The sequence below is a fragment of the Triticum urartu genome, chromosome 5A (genome assembly GCF_056163025.1).
Source record: "Triticum urartu cultivar PI428250 chromosome 5A, HENAU_Tu73, whole genome shotgun sequence".
NCBI classification, from domain to species: domain Eukaryota; kingdom Viridiplantae; phylum Streptophyta; class Magnoliopsida; order Poales; family Poaceae; genus Triticum; species Triticum urartu.
The window spans coordinates 643,743,085-643,767,617 of NC_141877.1; the positions used below are offsets into that span (position 1 = coordinate 643,743,085).

Genomic DNA, 24,533 nt, shown 5'->3' on the forward strand with positions numbered 1-24,533 from the left:
TGATGAGGTTATTGAACCGTTACTTCAACTAGTGTATAGCAGGGCACAAAGAGTTGTTCCTGTGGCACCTACACCAATTGAAGTGGAAGCTTATGATATTGATCATGAGACTTCAGATCAAGCCACTACCAAACATCGTAGGATGAAAAGGATGCGTACTACTTCAGAGTGGTACGTAACCCTGTCTTGGAAGTCATGTTGCTAGACAACAATGAACCTACGAGCTATGGAGAAGCGATGGTGGGCCCGGATTCCGATAAATGGCTCGAGGCCATATAATCCGAGAGAGGATCCATATATGAAAACAAAGTGTAGACTTTGGAAGAACTACTTGATGGTCGTAAGGCTGTTAGGTACATATGGATTTTAAAAGGAAGACGGACAATGATGGTAAGTATCACCGTTAAGAAAGCTCGACTTGTTGTTAAGATGTTTTCCGACAAGTTCAAGGAGTTGACTACGGTGAGACTTTCTCACTCGTAGCGATGCTAAGAGTCTGTTGGAATTATATTAGCGATTACTGCATTATTTATGAAATCTTGCAGATAGGATGTCGAAACATTGTTTCCTCGACGATTTTCTTGAGGAAAGGTTGTATGTGATACAACCGGAAGGTTTTGTCAATCCTGAAAGATGCTAATAAGTATGCAAAGCTCCAGCAATCCTTCTGAGGACTGGAGTAAGCATCTCGGAGTTGGAATGTATGCTTTGATGAGATGATCAAAGATTTTGGGTGTATACAAAGTTTATGAGAAACTGGTATTTCCAAAGAAGTGAGTGGGAGCACTATAGAATTTCTGATGAATATATGTTGTTGATCGGAGATGACGTAGAATTTCTGGAAAGCATATAGGGTTATTTGGAAAGTGTTTTTCAATGGAAAGCCTGGATTAAGCTACTTGAGCATTGAGCATCAAGATCTATAAGGATAGATCAAAACGCTTAATAGTACTTTCAAATGAGCACATGCCTTGACGTGATCTTGAAGGTGTTCAAGATGGATCAGTCAAAGAAGGAGTCCTTGCCTGAGTTGTAAGGTATGAAGTTAAGACTTAAAGCTCGACCGCGGCAGAATAGAGAGAAAGGACTAAGGTCGTCCCCTATGCTTAAGACATAGGCTCTACAGTATGCTATGCTGTGTACCGCACCTGAAGTGTGCCTTGCCATGAGTCAGTCAAGGGGTACCAGAGTGATCCAAGAATGGATCATAGGACAGCGGTCAAAGTTATCCTTAGTAACTAGTGGACTAAGGAATTTTCTCGATTATGGAGGTGGTAAAAGAGTTCGTCGTAAAGGGTTACGCCGATGCAAACTTTGACACTAATCCAGATTATTCTGAGTAGTAAATTGGATTCGTATAGTAGAACAGTTATTTGGAATAAGCTCCAAATAGAACGTGGTAGCTACATCTAGGAGATGACATAGAGATTTGTAAAGCACACACGGATCTGAAAGGTTCAGACCCGTTGACTAAAACCTCTCTCACAAGCAACATGATCAAACCCAGAACTCATTGAGTGCTAATCACATAGTGATGTGAACTAGATTACTGACTCTAGTAAACTCTTTGGATGTTGGTCACATGGCGATGTGACCTGTGAATGTTAATCACATGGCGATGTGAACTAGATTATTGACTCTAGTGCAAGTGGGAGACTGTTGGAAATATTCCCTAGAGGCAATAATAAATTGGTTATTATTATATATTTCCTTGTTCATGATAATCGTTTATTATCCATGCTATAATTGTATTGATAGGAAACTCAGATACATGTGTGGATACATAGACAACACCATGTCCCTAGTAAGCCTCTAGTTGACTAGCTCGTTGATCAATAGATGGTTACGGTTTCCTGACCATGGACATTGGATGTCATTGATAACGGCATCACGTCATTAGGAGAATGATGTGATGGACAAAGACCCAATCCTAAGCCTAGCACAAAGATCATGTAGTTCGTATGCTAAAGCTTTTCTAATGTCAAGTATCATTTCCTTAGACCATGAGATTGTGCAACTCCCGGATACCGTAGGAGTGCTTTGGGTGTGCCAAACGTCACAACGTAACTGGGTGACTATAAAGGTACATTACAAGTATCTCCGAAAGTGTCTGTTGGGTTGGCACGAATCGAGACTGGGATTTGTCACTCCATGTAAACGGAGAGGTATCTCTGGGCCCACTCGGTAGGACATCATCATATGCGCAATGTGACCAAGGAGTTGATCACGGGATGATGTGTTACGGAACGAGTAAAGAGACTTGCCGGTAACGAGATTGAACAAGGTATAGGGATACCGACGATCGAATCTCGGGCAAGTACAATACCGCTAGACAAAGGGAATTGTATACGGGATTGATTGAGTCCTTGACATCGTGGTTCATCCGATGAGATCATCGTGGAACATGTGGGAGCCAACATGGGTATCCATATCCCGCTGTTGGTTATTGACCGGAGAACGTCTCGGTCATGTCTGCATGTCTCCTGAACCCGTAGGGTCTACATACTTAAGGTTCGATGACGCTAGGGTTATAAAGGAAGCTTGTATGTGGTTACCGAATGTTGTTCGGAGTCCCGGATGAGATCCCGGACGTCACGAGGAGTTCCGGAATGGTTCGGAGGTAAAGATTTATATATAGGAAGTCCTGTTTCGGCCATCGGGACAAGTTTCGGGGTCATCGGTATTGTACCGGGACCACCGGAAGGGTCCCGGGGGCCCACCGGGTGGGGCCACCTGCCCCGGGGGCCACATGGGCTGTAGGGGGTGCGCCTTGGCCTACATGGGCCAAGGTCACCAGCCCCAAGAGGCCCATGCGCCTGGGGAAACCCTAAAGGAAGAGTCCCAGAAGGGGAAGGCACCTCTTAGGTGCCTTGGGGGGGAAGGACTCCTCCCCTGGCCGCCGCCCCCTAGGAGATTGTATCTCCTAGGGCTGGCGCACCCCCCCTTTGTGATCCCTATATATAGTGAGGGTAGGAGGGCCTCTTGAGACACACCTTTGCCTTTGGTGCAGCCCTCCCTCTCTCCCAAGTCCTTCTCCTCTCCCGTGGTGCTTGGCGAAGCCCTGCAGGATTGCCACGCTCCTCCACCACCACCATGCCGTTGTGCTGCTGTTGGATGGAGTCTTCCTCAACCTCTCCCTCTCTCCTTGCTGGATCAAGGCGTGGGAGACGTCACCGGGCTGTACGTGTGTTGAACGCGGAGGTGCCGTGCGTTCGGCACTTGGTCATCGATGATTTGAATCACGACGAGTACGACTCCATCAACCCCGTTCACTTGAACGCTTCCGCTTAGCGATCTACAAGGGTATGTAGATGCACTCTCCTTCCCCTCGTTGCTAGTCTCTCCATAGATAGATCTTGGTGACACGTAGGAAATTTTGAATTTCTGCTACGTTCCCCAACACCGTCATGATCACCATCGTCACCGGCGCGACACCTTGATCTCCATCGTAGCATCGTTGTCGTCTCGCCAATCTTATGCTTCCATGACTATCGCTACCGTTTATTGATAAAGTAAAGCATTACTGCGCGATTGCATTGCATACAATAAAGCGACAACCATATGGCTCCTGCCAGTTGCCGATAACTCGGTTACAAAACATGATCATCTCATACAATAAAATCAGCATCATGTCTTGACCATATCACATCACAACATGCTCTGCAAAAACAAGTTAGACGTCCTCTACTTTGTTATTGCAAGTTTTACATGGCTGCTGTGGGCTTAAGCAAGAACCAATCTTACCTACGCATCAAAACCACAACGATAGTTTGTCAAGTTGGTGTTGTTTTAACCTTCACAACGACCGGGCGTAGTCACACTCGGTTCAACTAAAGTTGGAGAAACTGTCACACGCAAGCCACCTATGTGCAAGGCACGTCGGGAGAACCGGTCTCGCGTAAGCGTACGCGTAATGTCGGTCCGGGCCGCTTCGTCCAACAATACCGCCGAACCAAAGTATGACATGCTGGTAAGCACTATGACTTATATCGCCCACAACTCACTTGTGTTCTACTCGTGCATATAACATCAACACATAAAACCTAGGCTCTGATGCCACTGTTGGGGAACGTAGTAATTTCAAAAAATTTCCTACGCACACGCAAGATCATGGTGATGCATAGCAACAAGAGGGGAGAGTGTGATCTACGTACCCTTGTAGATCGACAGCGGAAGCGTTAGCACAACGCGGTTGATGTAGTCGTATGTCTTCACGGCCCAACCGATCAAGCACCGAAACTACGGCACCTCCGAGTTCTAGCACACGTTCAGCTCGATGACGATCCCCGGACTCCGATCCAGCAAAGTGTCGGGGAAGAGTTCCGTCAGCACGACGGCGTGGTGACGATCTTGATGTACTACTATCGCAGGGCTTCGCCTAAGCACCGCTACAATATTATCGAGGACTATGGTGGCAGGGGGCGCCGCACACGGCTAAGAATATGATCATGAGGATCAACTTGTGTGTCTCTGGGGTGCCCCTGCCTTCGTATATAAAGGTTCAAGAGAGGAGGAGGCCGGCCGGCCCCTATGGCGCGCCAAGGAGGAGTCCTCCTCCTAGTAGGAGTAGGACTCCTACTAGGAGGGGGAAAGAAGTGGGGAAGGAGAAGGAAAGGGGGGCGCCGCCCCCCCTCTCCTAGTCCAATTCGGACCAGGGGGGAAGAGGCGCGGCCCACCTTTGGCTGCCCCTCTCTCTCTCTCCACTAAGGCCCATATGGCCCATTACTTCTCCCGGGGGGATTTCGGTAACCCTCCGGCTCTCCGGTTTTCTCCGAAATCATCCGGAACACTTCCGGTGTCCGAATATAGCCGTCCAATATATCAATCTTTATGTCTCGACCATTTCGAGACTCCTCGTCATGTCCGTGATCACATCCGGGACTCCGAACAACCTTCGGTACATCAAAACGTATAAACTCATAATATAACTGTCATCGAAACCTTAAGCGTGCGGACCCTACGGGTTCGAGAACAATGTAGACATGACCGAGACATGTCCCCGGTCAATAACCAATAGCGGGACCTGGATGCCCATATTGGCTCCTACATATTCTACGAAGATCTTTATCGGTCAGACTGCATAACAACATACGTTGTTCCCTTTGTCATCGGTACGTTACTTGCCCGAGATTCGATCGTCGGTATCCAATACCTAGTTCAATCTCGTTACCGGCAAGTCTCTTTACTCGTTCCGTAATACATCATCTCGTAACTAACTCTTTAGTTGCATTGCTTGCAAGGCTTAAGTGATGTGCATTACCGAGAGGGCCCAGAGATACCTCTCCGACGATCGGAGTGACAAATCCTAATCTCGAAATACGTCAACCCAACATGTACCTTTGGAGACACCTGTAGAGTACCTTTATAATCACCCAGTTACGTTGTGACGTTTGGTAGCACACAAAGTGTTCCTCCGGCACACGGGAGTTACATAATCTCATAGTCATAGGAACATGTATAAGTCATGAAGAAAGCAATAGCAACATACTAAACGATCGGGTGCTAAGCTAATGGAATGGGTCATGTCAATCAGATCATTCAACTAATGATGTGATCCCGTTAATCAAATAACAACTCTTTGTCAATGGTTAGGAAACATAACCATCTTTGATTAACGAGCTAGTCAAGTAGAGGCATACTAGTGACACTCTGTTTGTCTATGTATTCACACATGTATTATGTTTCCGGTTAATACAATTCTAGCATGAATAATAAACTTTTATCATGATATAAGAAAATAAATAATAACTTTATTATTGCCTCTAGGGCATATTTCCTTCAGGAAGAGTTCGCCGAGAAGAAGGCACAAGAGAAGCAAGAGAAGTGGTAATTGCTCAAGGACGAGGGGTTGCGCAAGGCGGCCATTGAGGAGAGAAGAGCACGTGTCGCTGAGAACAAAGCCATGTCCAAGCTTCTTGCCGAAGAGAATAGGATCATGACATTGAACCGCGGTGACATGGACGACATCACCAAAGAATGGCATGATATTGCACAAGGCGGGCGGTGCATGTTTCGGTGCCGGCGATGTTTTCTCATAGGGATTTAGATCCAATGCCGCTGATGCATTCAGTGCACCTGGCGATGCTTTCGGTGCCGGAGTTGGAACAAGTGCCGGCGATGGCATCGATGTAGGTGGTGCGGATTGAAGATCATGACGACGGATGAAAAGCGACCAAGATGATGATGGACGTGGTCATCGCCTTTGCATGAAGTCTTTTTGCGTTTGTCGTACAAAACTATGCTTTTATTTGCGCGAAAACTGTGTTTTATTGTTTGAATTTGAACTCAATTGCCGGAATCGCTGTCAAATTCGCTTATCGGGGGTTCTTGGTTTGCGGACCAACGCGGACTTTCGCATGTCTGCTCAGTCGCAGTCCATGTCGGCCCGCAAATCCGTTTTTCAACGAATTGTAAACGTATTTTACGGGTTGGCATTATACGAGATGTGCTAGAGATACTCTTATTCACCCGCGTGTGATAACGGTCCCACGTGTTCATTTCCTAGTAACCCTGCGAACAACATCACACATGATTGATTTTCTAACAATTATGTACACGAGCCCACACAATTCGCTCAATCTAACTACTATGTGTGATGTTCTCACATCACACGTGCCCGCGGTATCGCAGCGGCTGGTCTTAGCCAAGCGTGTGCGATGAGTCCTTGATCACGTACGATTCGGGCTGATGCACACGGTTTTTATTTTGAACTTTATGATGATGTCATTACACACATTTTTTTCTCGCTAACGTGTGTGATCGGAAGACTTAACAGTAGTACTACGTATCCACACTACACTAGTGGATATCTAGGCCCGTTCCCGTGCACGATCGGCTTGACCAGGACCGGACTACAGAGGTGCATTTTTCACCCATTCGGCCGTGCAAGGACGATGTCGAAACTTGGAAGCTGTTCGGTCGTGGAAAGATGGACGATGTGACAAACTGTGCATACAGGATGCCGTGCGTGCAGGCTTCACACATTGACAGTGACTCACTCGATGTATAGGTCCATTCAGCGGCGAGAAGAAATATTTTCATTTTATTTTATGGAGGATGCGGCGAGAAGAAATATTGGCTAGTAGTAAAAGTAGAGGTTGTACTCTACAACGATCCGATTTTGTTTCACTTTCACGGCGTCTTTTGGAATTTTTGGAGACCGAGCAAAGGGTAGCCTGGCTGCTTCCGGCGCCAGACGACCGCGCTGTCACACAAGTCCATGACTCTGCGATCTGCATCCATCCCATTCCTAGGTAGGTGTAGGTACTAGGTAGGTAGTAGGCACGGACGGGCAATGGCGTGGCGCGGTCACCCCGGAGAAGAGACCGCCCGGCCCGAGCACGACCTCCCCCGAGAACTCTCCAAAAACATCCCGCTCGCTCGGTGCCTGCGATGCGATTCCTCCCGTCCCGAGAGAAGCCCATTTTCTTCGTCTCCTCCCTCGGACTCGAGGAAATTAAGGGACAGAAAACGACCTCTGTGGCGGAGACGAAGGGCCAAGGGCTTCCACGGAACCGTGCCTACTGCAGCGGAGGACCGTGCGCTCCTTTCGGCCGCAGAAGAAAAGCCCGGGTGTCCGGCCCCAAAATCGAGACGTGCATTCTCCAATCGTTGCCTTGCGATAATGTTTGATGTAAATGCTCATATATTTCTTTATGGAGGGAGTACTATTTGTGTGAAAAATGGTCGACGACAATAGTGAGCGGACCGCCATGGAGATGCTTGCTCTGAGTGGAGTACATATCGTCGAGACATCGAGGAGGGGCGACGTGACTACTGACTACGCACAAGGCACTCTCCACGACTCTGTGGTACTCCATACTTGGATTCCTAGCTATCCTAGCAGCAACAGGCAGGGACCGGCCGATTCGAGCTAGTCGCTGCCGTCCACACTGACCGCTCCCGTGCTCGTCCGTATGCATGGGCACGATGCCTCCCAAAGGTCCTCAAATTGACTACTCCTCAACTAATGGACACCAGCCAGCCTGCATGCCCTCGCAGGTTGCCGGCCACCAGGCTGCACATCAGTAGTTGGCCTCTGCACATGCCATACATGCCTCAGCCTTTGTCGAAAAACAATACACACTGCATGCCCCAGCGGTTACATTTTTTTTTAAACGGAGGTAAAAGTTTTGCCTTATTAATTAATTAAGAAGAAAAAAATTGCTCAATTAATTAATGGAAACCAGCGGTTAAACTAGAGTCACCAACAAACGATCGATCACATCACACCGAGCCTTCCAACGTCTCCAACGGCCAGATCTTCTCCATGGAATAACTAACTAGGTTTTCACTCAACACGATGCTGTTGCTATTTTATAACCCATATATGAAATGACAAAAATGCCCCGTTTGTTGCAAGGATATTAGAGCATCTTTAGCCACGTACCTCTAATTCAACCCCTCAAACGCTCTCGGACGCGCCCGGTCAGTGACCGAGCGTGTCTGTTTTGAACCCTTACTTTTTCGTTCGCACAGCCACACTTTTTTTTTTCATATGTCCGGTCACTTGCACGTGATTGGTGGGCAAGAAGAGCGAGAAAGAAAAGAATGAATAAAGAAAAAGAAAAAGTGATATGGGATGGGGTCGCGTCATACGTGGCGGATTCACCGGGCATGCCCGGGCGCGTCCGCGAGCCCTCATATCGTCCTTATATTTGAGATGGATATGAGGGGGTGCTCCGGGCGTTTGAGAAGGATATGAGGGGTCTAGTTGGGTCGCGTTTTCGTGATAGTGACCGAACGGCCTGTCCGGGCGTTTGAGATGGATATGATGGGTCCGGTTGTAGATGTTCTTACATTTTTATGCATTCGGAATTTATCCGACGACTGAAATTGATGGGGTAAATATTCAATGACTCACAGCGATTTGGATCGAGATCCGACGGTCTATGTCGTGAGATGATTCCAATCGAACAGCCGAGAAGCTCTGAGCTCTAAAGAGGCTCAGGTTCAGACCTAAATCTAAGAGCAACTCTAGCAGACCTCACATTTTGCCGACCTGCAAAATGTGTTTGCAGGTCGCACGAGGGCGGTTATGCAGGCCGAAATTTGCGGCGGCAGACTAGAAATCGCAAACAAACCCCTAAATTTTAAAAAAAAAGTTGTTTCACGCGAGAAATTTAAGCAACAGCTCGCCGGAGCTCGCTCGCATAGATGGTTCTTCTTCGCATATAAGTTCATACAAGCCACATACATACATAAAGGTTAGATATGGTAGATAGGGCCTACGCTACCGCACCACTGCAACAAAATTGAGCTCACCGGAGCTCCTGCGGTATCTGCCCACCGGCGCGATCAATCGGAGTCGGAGTCGGAGTCGAGGTCGACGAAGAGCTTCGCCTGCTCCTCCTTCATCACGCGCAGGTCGGCCTCCTTCGATGCGTGCGCCTGCGATGCCGTGAGGCCCGTCTCGAGGAAGAGCCGCTCGTACTCGAGCTCGCGCCGGATGCGCTCTTCCATCTCTTCCTGATCTCTCGCCGACCGCTCGAGGACGACGCGCTCGAGGAGCTCCTCTTGCCCCGGTGGGAGGTAGTCCTCAGGTCCGATGACGCCTCGGCGCGGCGGCGCATCGGGCACGGCCTCCTCCGGCTCCCTCTTCACCGGAACGAGCCGCAAGCTCGATGCGCCCGCGGATGAGCACCACGCGGACCCGTGGCCGGATGAGCTCCCCGCGGACCAGTTGCCGGAGGAGGCGCGGCGGTGACGGGCGCGCTCGAGCTCGAACTCGTCGAGCTCGCGCCGGTCAAATGCCGGCGGCGGCCGGGCACCCTGGTTGAGCCACCGACGCGCCCCCCGCTTGCGCACGGCGTCAGATCTGGTGTGGCGGCGGCACTCCGCCTCATCCCCCGAGTCGGCCATGGTGGTTCAAGGCTCGCCGGTGGCGAGAAATCGAGCGGCGTCGGGGGAATTGAAGGGGAACGCGGCGGCGGGAGGATAGGGTTTCGACCCGCATCTGCCCCGCAAACCCGCAGTTATAGTGGCTCGGGGGTTGCGTTTGCGGGCTGCGGCAAAAAATTTACGGGCCGGACATCGATGCGGGCTCTAGTCTGGTCAGAAAAATGTATCGAGCCTGTATAATCGCCGGAATTATACGAGTTCGCGCCGGATGCGGGATCTGCTAGAGTTGCTCTAGCTATTTTCCACACGGTCCCTATGTATCTATCCGTTTGTTTCATCCGCCGTCGGGGCGCTCCTCCTGCTTCCGTCCGCTAGATACGGTACGACGACGCATGCATACCTGAGCGCTGGTTTCCATGGAGATTTGTGACTTTTCTGCGGTGGCCGCCCGAGTACGTACAAAACGTGATGGCTGTCTTTTTGGTGGATGGGAACAGAACAGAAAATTATACGTATATGTTTCTCGTGAGAATTGTATACGTTTCTGGACCGTTTTTTTAGGGTTCCTGGGTATTTTTTTTTTCTCTCTTTTTTTGCGAGAAGGTTCCTGTGTATTCTTGGTGCTGTAGAAAACTGCATGCATGTAAATGTAGTGAATCGCGGGCAGAAAAGAAAAATGTATGCATGCGTGGCGCGTGTAGCGTTGCTCCTAGTCCTAGCCTAGGTCGACCGAAACTTATCTGTCTTGTGGTTATTGGCACTCTATATTTTTATTTTATTTTGAGAGAGACCTGTGCTCCAATTTGTACTAGCACGCATACGGCCCCATGACATTTTGTGTAAAGCACGGGCGACCGTTGATGGTGATGGGTCACATTTTGTTCACGTGAACAGACCCGGCTAGCGAATCCTTAAAATGTCGTCATTGCTTAGATCATGCAGCGTTTTTTGTCTTGTTTAAGTTAACATCTCGAAATTTATTAATTAGGGTGTGTAAACGCAGAAAACTGATTTCTATAGGTGAACACCTCTCCTGCTGTGCGGTGTACTCGTACGAAATTTACTAATTGCACCCACTAGTTCTTTTTTCTGCGAGAAAACTTCTAATCTATTCATGAACTGTCATGGTAGTAAAAAAAACACTAGAAATAATAAAAATTACATCCAGATCAATTGACTACCTAGCGACGACTACAAACACTAGAGCGAGCCGAAGGCGCGCCGCCTTTATCGCCCCTCCTTTACCGGCGCCAGGCTAAGAGCAACTCTAGCAGACCCCGTATATCTCGCGAACCCACAAATTTCCGGCGAGTATATGGGCTCGGCTCAATTTTTTGTTCAGAACAAAGCATGTATACTTGTCAGACCCGTAATTTTTTTATTGCAGCCCGCAAACCGCCCCCCCCTCCCCGAAGCTCTTCGTATTACTTCCGGGCTGGCCAAGCCGACCGAACGGAGAAAACACCCGATCCGATAGTGGAAGAAGAGAAACTCGATGCAGCTGCCTGGTCATAGATCTTACATTCGTATCCTCTCCGACTCGTCGGTTAGGAGAGTAGCGACTAAAAAGAAATCATTATACAGGATAACTGCTGTAGAGATAAAATGTAGGAAGGAGAAAGTTGGTTTCAATGAGTCATGTGACCATTTAAGGGCATCATCTAAGTTCGAGAACTTTGGATACTTAAAGGCTACAGCACATGCTAAGTGTTGACTGAGATTCTTTTTTTCCGACAGGTGGTTTTGTGCTTGAGGTTGAGGATGATCGGCAGAAAAGAGTAATAAACTTTTTGACAAATCACGCTCATGAAAATGCAATACACCTGAACGGTAGATTCTACCACGGAAGTCCATGAATGCTGCCGTATATCTAGGGTTTTGTGGGACAGATACGGGCTCTCTCCCCCGCATTTTCTCGCCGCCGGTGAGCCCTCTTCCGCCTCCAAACGTCATGTGGGGCTGTATGTGGAACTCCAGCGGCAGCGGCGACCCCGAGCGCGAGCGTTGTGTCCGCACGGCACGGAAGTGGACGAACATGGGCCTCGAGCCGCCATCAATGCTCCTCCGTCGCGAGACAGAGGAGGGGCCCTTCCGGCGCGACGCTTCTCCCCGTGAAGAGGGAGTGGTCGGAGGAGCCAGAGAAGATCGAGCTCGTCGCCGTCAAGCAGGAGCCCGAGGAGATCGAGCGCCGAGACGTCGTCGGGCCCGAAGATTTCGTGGCCGATGTCGACGTGGTCGTGGCCGCCATTGCCAAACGGAGTTTGCGCGAGGAGGCGGAGCGTCAGCGCCACGACGAGGAGCTCGAAGACCTCATCCTCAAGCAGGCGGTCGCGAACAACCTTGCCGCGAAGGACAAGGACGACGAGTTGCGGCGCATTCGCGAGGAGCAGAGGCAGAAGTTGATCGATGTCGACAGCTCCGACAAGGAGGACTGAGCTCCTCCACCGCGCCATCCTTGGCCGCGAGCTCGTCCATTTTGATACATCGACCTCAGCCTCGCCGCCGCGAGATCCCCCACCCCCCTCTAGTAGTAGTAGTAGAATGTAGTACGTATGATCATGTAGTATGTGATGAATTAGTGTATGATCATGTAGTATGTGATGAACTAGTGTGGTTGCAATTTCTTCCGAGAAAGTTTTTTTAAAAAATTATACATTTTCATATACGGGGTCTACTCTACCGCGTATGATTTCGATCCGCAAAACATATCTTCGTCGAACTGTAAATGCCTTATACGGCTCGGAATTATACGGGGTCTGCTAGAGATGCTCTAAACTCGTTGTAGTAGATAGTACATACGTATAACTGAGAAATTGAAAACAGCATGACCAACCGATAAATTTTGTTTTAAATTGTTTGGATTGCTTACCATGTATGTATGTCACGTGGTACCGACCGATGGACTTTATTTTTTCGGGAGAAAGACCGACCGATGGACTTGGTGGAGTGGAGTGGCAGGGATCCAAGTTCAACCTCGTACGTACAATACCACCAACTATCTCTGGCTCCGAGCCCGCCGTAGTACATGCAAGTGCCGTGCATTCCGATCGCGGCACGGCACGGGGCAGACATCTGCATGGGCGAACCGCCGCAGCCGCCGTGATCCGAGGGTCGGCGCCTCCCACTTCCTTCCTTCCTCCCCACTCGTCAGTGAGTGACACGCACAAGGGAAGTCTCGCCCCGCCCGCGTATAAGTAGCCGCCCACCGCTTGGCCCGGGGCCGAGATACCACGCCGCCGCCGCCGCCTTTGTGCACCACAACCACACTACACCAGCTGTTTCTACCGCCGCGCCGCTTCCTCCCTTCATCCTAGCTAGCCCCGCCACCGCCGCGCGTTCGGATTACCGGTACGTAGAATCTCCCGTCCGTCCGCCGCTCGGTTTGGTTTCTATCTAGTACTGTACTAGGTCTGTGGGCAGCCAAGATCGGCAGTCCTTCCTCCGCGCCGTCTGGATGGACGGATGGATGCAGTAGCCGGTCATGTGACGAGCTGGCTTTTCCGGCGGTTTCTCTTTCATTTCACAATTTTGCAGCTTCGTGCTCGCCTTGTGTGATTCACTCTCCACGTCCACGACTGGGCTGATTTCCTCTCGAGTTTCTGTAGCAAAATTCTTGTATATACTCCAGTAACTAGACCTGACGTCTTTCGTAACAACAAGTTGAGGTGATGAGCTCTTCTTCGGTTCTTCCTCGTCAAGTCGTGTGTGTAGAGCACATTAGTTTACCCCGTGCGTCGTTTCTATTGGTAGCTAGCACTACGGCTACTATCAACTTCTTTCTGGTCTAAGCAAAAGCAAACAGAATTTTCTCTTCGAGTTTAAGCCATCCCATCCCAGGAAAATACCCTGGTTCTCAATGAACCTGATTAAAGAAAAGTTTCTGGGAAAAAATTAGTAATTCAGGAAAAGGTTAAAACTTTGAAACTTTTTTCAAACGAACTTCCTACTGGCGTACTTGTACAAAAGTTTCGACAACGAAAAACTCCCATAAAAAATCTGAGCAGAAAAAAACAAATTTTCCAGGACAATATACAACCAATAGTATAACTATAATATAGTGTTGGTTTTGTTTTTTTTGCCAACAATACCACGAAAGTCATTTCTTCGCAAAACATTTTTACGCGAGTGTAACGCTTGAGCAAGTTTGTTGTCAAATTCATGATTTCTCGACTATTTTTGTGGTTACTCTATTTTTTTTAAAGAAATGGGTGCACCTACCGCCAGGTTCTATTTGTTCCCCTCCTCTGATCTGATGCCTATTTTTATATAAGAGTTGAGGTTGTTTCTCTCATCAGCTCATGGATCTACTGCGGAGCCCCGTCAAGGGAGTGGTCGCGGATGTCAAAGGGAGAGCGCCTTGGTACAAGGACGACTGGCTTGCAGGCCTTCGAGCTGGCTTCGGGTCAGTTTTCTGCTTGTATTTTGTACTTCCTCTGTTTACAGGCGTTTTAGACAATTTAGACAGTGCCTAAAACAGTTCAAAGCTAGCTGTCCAAAACGTCTTATAAAAACAAATCAAGGGGAGTATATAATATAAACAAGCCCAACAAGATCAATTTTTTACATGTTTACAAAGAGATTTGCTTATGTTTCTTCACTTCTAATGTTCGTTTGCCAGGATATTGGCCCCTACCATGTATATATTCTTCGCCTCCGCACTCCCTGTCATCGCATTCGGAGAGCAGCTCAGCAACGAAACAAGTAAGATAAATAGTCCCAAACAATTTTAGCCGTCTATATTCTTGATCCAAGGCCATATGATTCTCTTACCTTCTAAGAGGTAAGATCACTAAATAGGCAATAAATTTTGGATTTTGGAAGGACAGGGATTTTTTAGAAAAGGAGAAAGACAGGGATTAATAATATGAAAATACTATATTGCTATAACTCTTGCCATATCGACTATCACATGAAAATAAATAAATAAATAAAATTCAGAAAATAGTATACATACTTTAACTTGTATATGCATCAACATGTTTGCAAGTTTGATAAACTACAAATTTGACATATGAATGGAACTTTTGCATACAATTTAAATTATGCATTTGTTTTTAGTCAGATATCAGTTTATTCAAAACAAAAAATTGAGAATCCATTGACAACGGTTTTGTTCCGCATACAAAATTAAATTTGATTTGTTTTGTTTGGATTTTTTAAGGCACACACAATTTCTTTGAGCCATCCATCCATATTTAGTTTGTTTTTCTAAACGTTAGAATCTTTTCAGATATGTTAGATCTTTGTACCACAAGATGTAAAATTTTCTTAGAATGTTTCATCTCCATATACATGGAGTTCACTAATTTAATTCCGTTTTCGCAAATAAATATAGTAATTTAATCACCTTGATTTGGTGAATAAAGTGTCTGATTTGCTTAGGAAAGACAATAATGTGCATTAGTAGTTCCCTTTTTATGCCACAATGCATTAATTGGAGGATCCAGTATAATCTTTTTGCAATAAAAAGCATCAATAATCAAAGGCCAGGACTCATTACAACTCTGACCCCTCTAGAGGTAAGAAGAACCATTGTAAAATTGCTTAACAAGTAAATTCTTGCCCTCTTAATTTCCACACTCTACTACACATGGGGAAGTTTAAAATTTTCACGCAATCTGTAGCACTAAAGATGTGATCTGTTTCAGATGGTATTCTCAGCACAGTTGAAACTTTGGCATCTACGGCGATATGTGGGATAATACATGCGATTCTTGGTGGGCAACCCATGATGATCGTTGGAGTCGCAGAGCCTACTATTATCATGTACACGTATCTCTACAACTTTGCCAAGAAGCAGCCAGGGCTGGGAGAACGGCTATATTTGGCTTGGGCTGGATGGTACGTAGTAGTAGGTACTAAAACAGATTCCACCTCCATCATGTGACATGCATGCTCTCTCTTGAAGTGCAGGGTCTGCATTTGGACTGCCATCATGCTGTTTCTCTTGGCAATGTTCAATGCTTCCAATGTTATAAGCAGATTCACGAGGGTTGCAGGAGAACTTTTCGGGATGTTGATCACCGTTCTCTTTCTGCAAGAAGCTATCAAGGTATGCCATCATGTCTAGTAAATTAATCCTAGTTATTATTATTTTCACCGTGCGGAGAATACTTAATACGGGGACTATCTATGTATTGCAGGGAATCGTGAGTGAGTTCAGTATGCCGAAAGATGCTGAGATCTCTGACCGCAGTTCGGCTACTTACCAGTTCCAGTGGATATATGTCAATGGCCTACTTGGTGTCATCTTCTCAATTGGCCTGCTATACAGTGCACTCAAGACTAGGCGGGCAAGGTCATGGCTGTATGGCATAGGTTGGTCACACGTTTACGCCATTTATCTTGTTGTGTCTATCTATTAGTTAAGCTCAAACCTATCAAACTCTCTGCCATGTTCACTGATCATCTTGCCTTTAAGTTGCCGCTTGCAGGATGGATTAGGAGCTTCATCGCCGATTATGGTGTCCCGCTTATGGTGATCGTGTGGACAGCATTTTCGCACGCACTACCGAGCGGTGTCCCTTCAGGAGTGCCTAGGAGGCTCTTCAGTCCACTTCCCTGGGAGTCAAGTTCACTGGGGCATTGGACTGTAGCAAAGGTATCAAGTCAAATTGCTTGTGGTTCTACATGTATAGATGTTTTTCATGGTCTCCATAGTTCAAACTTAGTAAAGCTTATAAATATTGAGTGCCATGGGTCTCATGAATGTTTCTTTTTGGTGTTTACTTTCAGGATTTATTTTCTGTCCCTCCAGTATATATATTTGCAGCCATCGTGCCTGCTTTGATGGTTGCTGGACTTTACTTCTTTGATCATAGTGTAGCTTCACAGTTGGCTCAGCAACAGGAGTTCAATTTGAAAAAACCTTCTGCCTACCATTACGACATTTTGGTACTTGGATTCATGGTATGTGGTGTCTAACTCATTCTATTTGCAAACTCTTCTTTTGTGAGCCTTTTCACGGTTTTGTTAAGAACCTCTAATAGTCAAGAGCATTGTTGAGGAAATCGTTAACTAGTAACTGCTCGGTTGGCTGGCGAGTAGGGGATTAATAGGCTAATCGGCAAGTTAATCGGCCATTTAATCAATTAATCGGACGATTTATCAATTTATCGGCTACTCGATGACCCTATGAGTAGGGATTAATCGGCAAGTTAACTGGTTAATCGGATGAATTCTTGAACAGGGGTCAAGAGTGAAGTGCATCCTAGGTCCTCAAACTATTTCAGAGTTGCTCGGACTATGAAAAAAGTGTCATACAGGTCCTCGAAGGTCCTCGAAGTGCAATAAGTGTATGCATATGTGACACCTCTGAAATAGTTCGGGGACCTGGATGACACACATTGTGGTTCGAGGAATTGAATGACAATTTTCATAGTTTGAGGACCTATGTGACACCTCTGAAATGATCTTCAGACCGGACTACGTTTTAATTCCAAATTCTGATTCACCAGGTCATGTTTCCTTTTCTCATAGTATATATGTGAATGGTGCAGGTCCTACTATGCGGTTTGATTGGCATTCCTCCAGCAAATGGAGTACTCCCTCAGTCCCCCATGCATACAAGAAGCCTTGCTGTCCTCAAGGGGCAGGTGAGTGAGACTCAGACTGATTTGCATCATTTGCTACAGTAGCCAGTTTTGCTCATCCCACTTCTCTTTTTTCTGTCAATTTAGTTAATGCGCAAAAAGATGCTTCAAACTGCCAAAGAGGGCATGTCGAACCATGCAAGCAGTTTGGAAATCTATGGCAAGATGCATGAAGTGTTCATTGAAATGGATAATAAACAGGATGTGAGTTTCTCAATCTTAGTCATCTTACTATCTTATTTCCCCTTCATGTCATACACAACAAATAAGTCTTTTTGTAGCGAACAATATTGCAACAGTTGCCAGAGTGACTTCTCGGCTAAAAATATCTGTCATGCAGGCTGATTCTGTTGACAACGACTTGAAGAGCTTGAAGGATGCTGTGCTGCGTGAGGGCGACGAGGATGGAAAATTGGCTCGAGAATTTGATCCTAGAAAACATATCGAAGCACATTTGCCCGTTCGTGTTAACGAGCAGAGACTAAGCAACCTGCTGCAATCCCTACTGGTTGGTGGCTGTGTTGCAGCTATGCCGGTTATCAAGATGATACCGACTTCGGTCCTCTGGGGTTACTTTGCCTACATGGCCATTGATAGTCTACCCGGGAACCAGTTTTGGGAAAGGATACAATTTTTGTGCATTGGAGCAAGCCGACGCTACAAGTAATGTCTAATCTGAATCTATCTGCTCATCTCATGCATCTGAACAAATGAACTTTATGAGTGCTTCCTCTCGGTATGCAACATATCACACTAACCCGCGGTATTGTAACCATTGCAGGGTCTTGGAAGGTCCCCATGCATCATTCGTGGAGTCGGTGTCTCGGAGAACGATATATGTCTTCACGATCTTCCAGATTGTGTATTTCTTGCTATGCTTCGGCACGACATGGATACCAATAGCCGGAATTCTCTTCCCGCTGCCTTTCTTCCTCATGATTCTCATTAGGCAGTACCTACTCCCCAAGTTCTTTGAGCCCAATGACTTGCGGGAACTGGACGCGGCGGAGTACGAAGAACTTGAAGGGGTCCAACATGAACACACACTACTGGTATATATAAGTTCAGCTTGCATTTCTCCGATAGCTTTTAAGTTTTGTTTCATTCTCTGAAATGCCCCAAGGTGTCCATCTTCCTTTATTTGTTAATCTGAAACTTTTGGTTCCTCATACAGGAGGAAGATGGCTCGTTTTCAGGAAGCTGCGACAGCAGGATCGACGCTGAAATATTGGATGAGCTCACAACAAACCGCGGAGAGCTGAAGCACAGGGTCGTGTGCCATCGTGAAGAAAGGCACCTTCAGGCCCATTCAAACGCCGTTCAGCCAAGCGTCTGAAGATAGAACGATGGCCCGAGGACCGACGGAGGATTTCGCCGATGATTCTATCAGAAATGGGGAGGGAAATCCTCAGGCAGCAGCTCTTTGCCGAATGCACTATTATTGTTCGCTGATATGCATATGGTACTGTAGCATGGCTTTTCCCATAAGTCAGGCAATTTAGCAGTGAGAGCAGCAGATTGAAGAAATTACTGGATAGCTATGGTGAGGAGTTGAAAGATTAGCTCGTTAGGTATTGCCGCAAAACTGTTGCTCTGTGACCTGTTGTTGCCTGTGTGTGCTTAGTGAGTTAGCTTGCTCTGTTTGAGCGTACGAGTTTGCACATATTGCTTGAGATTCTATGGATGCCGTGTGTTCTGGCTGTAATTTTGGTGCCTGTTGTTGCCTGTGTGTGCTTAGCTTGCTCTGTTTGAGTGTAAAAAGTTTCAGTTTGAAATGAGGTGCTAATTAACAACCGAATGGCTTCGATTTTAATCGACATGTCACATCATTTTCAACACTACAAATGTCACAATTTGCTGCTGTTTCCGGTCTTGGTCAGGCTGCCCATGGCCCGGGCCTTCTCCCGGAGGACAAACTTCTGCGTCTTCCCCGTCGAGGTCTTGGGCAAGTCCTCGAACACCACCGTCTTCGGCGCCATGTAGTGCGGCAGCCTCTCCCGGCAGAAACCGATGATCTCTGCCTCCGTGGCAATAGCACCGTCCTTCAGCTTGACGAACGCGCATGGCGTCTCCCCCCAGTGGTCGTCGGGCCTCGCCACGACCGCCGCCTCCAGCACCGCCGGGTGGCTGAAGATCACCGACTCCACCTCGATGGAGCTGATGTTCTCGCCGCCTGATATGATGATGTCCTTGGCCCGGTCCTTGAGCTGGATGTACCCGTCCGGGTGCCGCACGGCGAGGTCGCCGGTGTGCAGCCACCCGCCGCCCATGGACTCCTTGGTGGCGGTGATGTCCTTGTAGTATCCACTCATGACGGTGTTGCCGCGGAACATCACCTCGCCCACCGCCTCGCCGTCGCGCGGCACGCTCTCCATGGTCGTCGGGTCCTTGACGTCGACCTCCTCCATCGCGACGTGCTGGAACCCCTGCCGCGCCTTGAGCCGCGCGCGCTCCTCCGCCGGCAGCGCGTCCCACTCCGGCATCCACGTGCACACGGTGGCCGGGCCGTACGTCTCCGTGAGGCCGTAGATGTGGTACACCGCGAAGCCGAGCTCCTCCATCCCGGCAAGCACGCGGGGCGGCGGCGGCGCGCCGCCCGTCATGACGCGCACCGTGCCCGGCAGCGGCCTCCGGTCCGCGGCCGGCGCGTTGACGATCATGTTGAGCACCGTGGGCGCGCCGCCCATGTGCGTCACCCCGTGGCGCGCGATGCTGTAGAAGATGAGGGCGGCGGTGAAGTGGCGGAGGCAGACGTTGGTGCCGCCCTGCATGGCCACGCCCCACGGCAGGTGCCAGCCGTTGCAGTGGAACATGGGCACCGTCCACAGGTAGGTCGGCATCGGGGTGATGTCGTAGGCGAGGACGGTGCCGATGGTGTTGAGGTAGGCGCCGCGGTGGTTGTACACCACGCCCTTGGGCCGCGACGTCGTGCCGGACGTGTAGTTGAGCGTGATCGGGTCCAGCTCGTCCGCGGGCCACCGGATGTCAAACTCAGACGGAGCGCTCTTTATGAGACCCTCGTAGTCGTAGTCCGCCGCCCGGCCGGAGTCTTGGCCGGCGTCGTCCGAGATGGTTACGAGGACCGGAATGCTGGCGGCGCCGGGCTCTGAGTCGGCGAGGCGCTTGAGGGCGGCTCTCCCGACGTCGAGGAGGCTGGACTCGACGAGGAACACCTTGGCGCCGGAGTGCTTGAGCAGGGCGGACACCATGGGCGCGTCGTGGCGCGTGTTGAACGTGCAGAGGACGGCGCCGGCCATGGGCACGGCGAAGTGCAGCTCGTACATCGTCGGCACGTTCGGGCTGAGCACAGCCACCTGCACACTCCGGATAGTGAAAAAACAGAGAAGTTCTTACTATCACTCTGACTATTTTTCACTCTCAGATAGATCCCGGGCCGGACGTGCAGAGAGCAAGCAAAAGGCAGAGAGCGACAACGGCGGATGGGAGCGTGACGGTGTAATCTCTATCCAGGATAGGAGATGAACTCAGGCAGGCACACACACAGCACACAAGAACACACAGAGCTTTTGGTGGCAACGCACTTCTGCGGCTTTTCTCTTGTTCTTTTTTTTTGCTTAATCAAACAAACTGATTACAACTCCTTTTAAAGGGGAGCAAACGTACCGACCAAGCCACACACCGGCTTGCTCCGATTTCTACTCACCACTACCCACACGCACACACGTTGAGTCACTGCCACGAAGGAGCTAGTCCACAACGGCACCGCGATCCGCTTCTCTAGCTCCACGTCCATCTGATCACGACTTGGCTACTGGGACTCCACACTACACGGGTGCATGCAGCTTCACACTAACAGAACGACCACTAAGCTAGTTCTTGACTAAATCTAACTAGTACTTGCATGTACTCACAACTCCTGGTTCACTTGACTCACGATCAGGTCTCACCTCTGTTAATCCATCAGTCCACTTCACCATGATGGCATGCATCGCTATACTAGACTCAGACTCAACAAACTCAAACAGAAATAAAACATAATAAACTCCTAAACAACAAGATTAACACCAACAATCACCCCCTTAATCTTGTTGTCTTTTATCGGGAACTCCCATGCCGTAGCATCACAGCAGCCCCGGCTCGTCGTCGGCTGTCGCGGCAGCAAGAAGCGCCCGCTGCTTCCTTGGCTCGGTGCAGTCCTTGGAGTAATGCCCGTACTCTTGACAGTTGTAGCAACGCACCTTGCGTATGTCGAAGTTGCCCTTCTTCTTGCCGGTGCCGCTGCGGTGGCGAGCAAGCCACTCCTCCTTCGTGAGGAGCAGGCGACTCCCACCACCCTGGTCGTAGTTGCTGGCGCCCTCGTCTAAGTCGCTCCGGTTCTCCGCCGTTTTGAGCCTTCCCACAAGCTCTTCCATGGACATGGTTTTAAGATCAAGAAGCTGTTCAATGGCAATGGCTACCTGGGTATACTTGGACGGCATGATGCGGAGAAGCTTCTTCACGACCTTCACCTCGTCGAGGTTCTCACCGAGCGTGCGCAGCTTGTTGGCGATCCCGTTCATGCGCATGGCGAGCTCATCGAGGGTCTCCCCGCTCCTCATGCGGACGACATCAAACTCCTTGAGAAGAGTCTGCGCCTTGGCCTCATGGACGCGGGCATCGCCGACCCGCATGATCTTGATGGCATCCCATGCCTCCTTTGCCGTCGCCTTCACGGCAAGCGTGGAGTGCATCTCCTCCGGCACGGCTCGCAGAATTGCCGCAAGCGCCGCCCTGTCCTGGCTGAATGTCCCGCCTCCCTCGATGGCGTCCCACACGCGTTGGGCCTCCATGTTCACCTTCATGATCAGCGACCACTCGAAGTAGTTCGTCGCCGCCAGCGGCGGGTAGACGACGGTGCTGCTGGCCTGGTGGACGACCTCCTGCTGCACCACCACCTCGCGGCAGCCACGCCGTGTCGGGCTCCGGCCTCGGCGCACCACCGACGAGGCCGAGACATGGCGGCGACCCGGCGACGGAGTGCGTGAACCTTCAGTCACCATGGCTCTGAATACCAAATGTAATCTCTACCCAGGATAGGAGATGAACTCAGGCAGGCACACACACAGCACACAAGAACACACAGAGCTTTTGGTGGCAACGCACTTCTGCCGCTTTTCTCTTGTTCTTTTTTTGCTTAATCAAACAAACTGATTACAACTCCTTTTAAAGGGGAGCAAACGTACCGACCAAGCCACACACCGGCTTGCTCCGATTTCTACTCACCACTACCCACACGCACACACGTTGAGTCACTGCCACGAAGGAGCTAGTCCACAACGGCACCGCGATCCGCTTCTCTAGCTCCACGTCCATCTGATCACGACTTGGCTACTGGGACTCCACACTACACGGGTGCATGCAGCTTCACACTAACAGAACGACCACTAAGCTAGTTCTTGACTAAATCTAACTAGTACTTGCATGTACTCACAACTCCTGGTTCACTTGACTGACGATCAGGTCTCACCTCTGCTAATCCATCAGTCCACTTCACCATGATGGCATGCATCGCTATACTAGACTCAGACTCAACAAACTCAAACAGAAATAAAACATAATAAACTCCTAAACAACAAGATTAACACCAACAGACGGCAGTTCCATACTCACCACGTCACCGCGGGCGACGCCGAACCGTGTGGCGAGGGCGGCGGCCACGCGGACGCAGCGCTGCTGCACCTCCCTCCACGTGCGCCGCCGGGCCTCCCCGTACACCACCTGAAAGTGCAACTATCCCTAGGTGGTTTTGGTAATTCATAACAACATATAGCTCATTGAGCTAATGCTATTCCAAGATGATTATTTCAGGAAAGCTCAATGATTGGCATGGCATGGATGTGAAAGTGGAACCCTCAAAATGCTAAGGACAAAGGATTGGCTCAAGCTCAAAAGCTCAAGACTCTTCATTTTATATTTTAGTGATCCAAGATCACATTGAGTCTTTAGGAAAAGCCAATACTATCAAGGAGGGATGAGGTGTTGCTTAATGAGCCTCTTGCTTCATGTGCTTAGTGATATGCTCCAAAACCCTCAACTACTTTCCCATATCCACAAATGACCTAAACCCTAAGCCAAACTCGGTCCTACCGATTCTTTCTATCCGGCGCCACCGAGTTTCACATGTCATAAGCCACTGCCAAACCCTAGCAATTCGGTTCTACCGATAAGGATCTCGGTCTCACCGAGATGGGATTGCAAACTCTCTGTTTCCCTTTCGTAACTTTTCGGTCTCACCGAAAGAGCGGATCGGTCCCACCGAGATTGCAATGTAAACTCTCTGTTTCCTTTTTGTAACTTTTCGGTCTCACCGAAAGAGCAGATCGGTCCCACCGAGTTTACCCGACCAACTCTCTGGTTAGCTTATTACCAAAATCGGTCTCACCGAGTTTGTGTAATCGGTCTCACCGAGATTACGTTATGCCCAAACCCTAACAAAATCGGTCACACCGAGTTGCATGTCAGTCCCACCGAAAATCTCTAACGGTCACTAGGTTTACCTTTTCGGTCCGACCGAGTTTGTTGATTCGGTCCCACCGAGATTGGTAAATTGTGTGTAATGGTTGGATTTTGTGTGGAGGCTATATATACCCCTCCACCTCCTCTTCATTCGGGGAGAGAGCCATCAGAACGCATATACACTTCCAACTCATATGTTCTGAGAGAGAACCACCTACTCATGTGTTGAGACCAAGATATTCCATTCCTACCATATGAATCTTGATCTCTAGCCTTCCCCAAGTTGCTTTCCACTCAAACCTTCTTTCCACCAAATCCAAATCCTATGAGAGAGAGTTGAGTGTTGGGGAGACTATCATTTGAAGCACAAGAGCAAGGAGTTCATCATCAACACACCATTTGTTACTTCTTGGAGAGTGGTGTCTCCTAGATTGGCTAGGTGTCACTTGGGAGCCTCCGACAAGATTGTGGAGTTGAACCAAGGAGTTTGTAAGGGCAAGCAGATCGCCTACTTCGTGAAGATCTACCGCTAGTGAGGCAAGTCCTTCGTGGGCGATGGCCATGGTGGGATAGACAAGGTTGCTTCTTCGTGGACCCTTCATGGGTGGAGCCCTCCGTGGACTCGCGCAACCGTTACCCTTCGTG

At 48.9% G+C, this 24,533-nt stretch overlaps 2 protein-coding genes across 3 annotated transcripts; one reads left to right on the top strand and one right to left on the bottom strand.

Annotated features, from left to right (window-relative positions):
* The first annotated feature begins 12,949 nt into the window (after nucleotides 1–12,949).
* On the top strand, nucleotides 12,950–19,147 carry LOC125511344 (boron transporter 4). 2 transcript variants are annotated; one of them, XM_048676690.2, is made up of 13 exons: nucleotides 12,950–13,188; nucleotides 14,136–14,242; nucleotides 14,459–14,541; nucleotides 15,489–15,681; nucleotides 15,754–15,892; nucleotides 15,984–16,158; nucleotides 16,275–16,441; nucleotides 16,576–16,749; nucleotides 17,340–17,435; nucleotides 17,520–17,636; nucleotides 17,773–18,095; nucleotides 18,214–18,484; nucleotides 18,607–19,147. In XM_048676690.2, exons 2-13 carry the CDS (start codon nucleotides 14,139–14,141, stop codon nucleotides 18,766–18,768), a joined length of 2,004 nt encoding a protein of 667 aa, XP_048532647.1. In that variant the 5' UTR covers nucleotides 12,950–13,188; nucleotides 14,136–14,138; the 3' UTR covers nucleotides 18,769–19,147. The 2 variants fall into 2 exon arrangements, with proteins under 2 accessions (XP_048532647.1, XP_048532648.2); XM_048676691.2 differs by lacking the exons at nucleotides 12,950–13,188; nucleotides 14,136–14,242; nucleotides 14,459–14,541 and having other exon boundaries at nucleotides 15,552–15,681; nucleotides 15,749–15,892; nucleotides 18,607–19,146.
* A 117-nt stretch (nucleotides 19,148–19,264) lies between these two features.
* On the bottom strand, nucleotides 19,265–20,786 carry LOC125511357 (butanoate--CoA ligase AAE1). Its single transcript, XM_048676703.2, has one exon. It carries the CDS (start codon nucleotides 20,714–20,716, stop codon nucleotides 19,280–19,282), a length of 1,437 nt encoding a protein of 478 aa, XP_048532660.2. The 5' UTR covers nucleotides 20,717–20,786; the 3' UTR covers nucleotides 19,265–19,279.
* Between the last annotated feature and the right edge of the window lie 3,747 nt (nucleotides 20,787–24,533).

Coding starts and splice junctions, on each gene's coding strand:
- LOC125511344 (XM_048676690.2), top strand. CDS start 14,139: ATGGATCTACTGCGGAGCCCCGTCAAGGGAGTGGTCGCGGATGTCAAA. Junction 16,750..17,339: donor TTTTGGTACTTGGATTCATG/GTATGTGGTGTC, acceptor TGAATGGTGCAG/GTCCTACTATGCGGTTTGAT. Junction 17,637..17,772: donor AAATGGATAATAAACAGGAT/GTGAGTTTCTCA, acceptor TCTGTCATGCAG/GCTGATTCTGTTGACAACGA.
- LOC125511357 (XM_048676703.2), bottom strand. CDS start 20,716: ATGTACGAGCTGCACTTCGCCGTGCCCATGGCCGGCGCCGTCCTCTGC.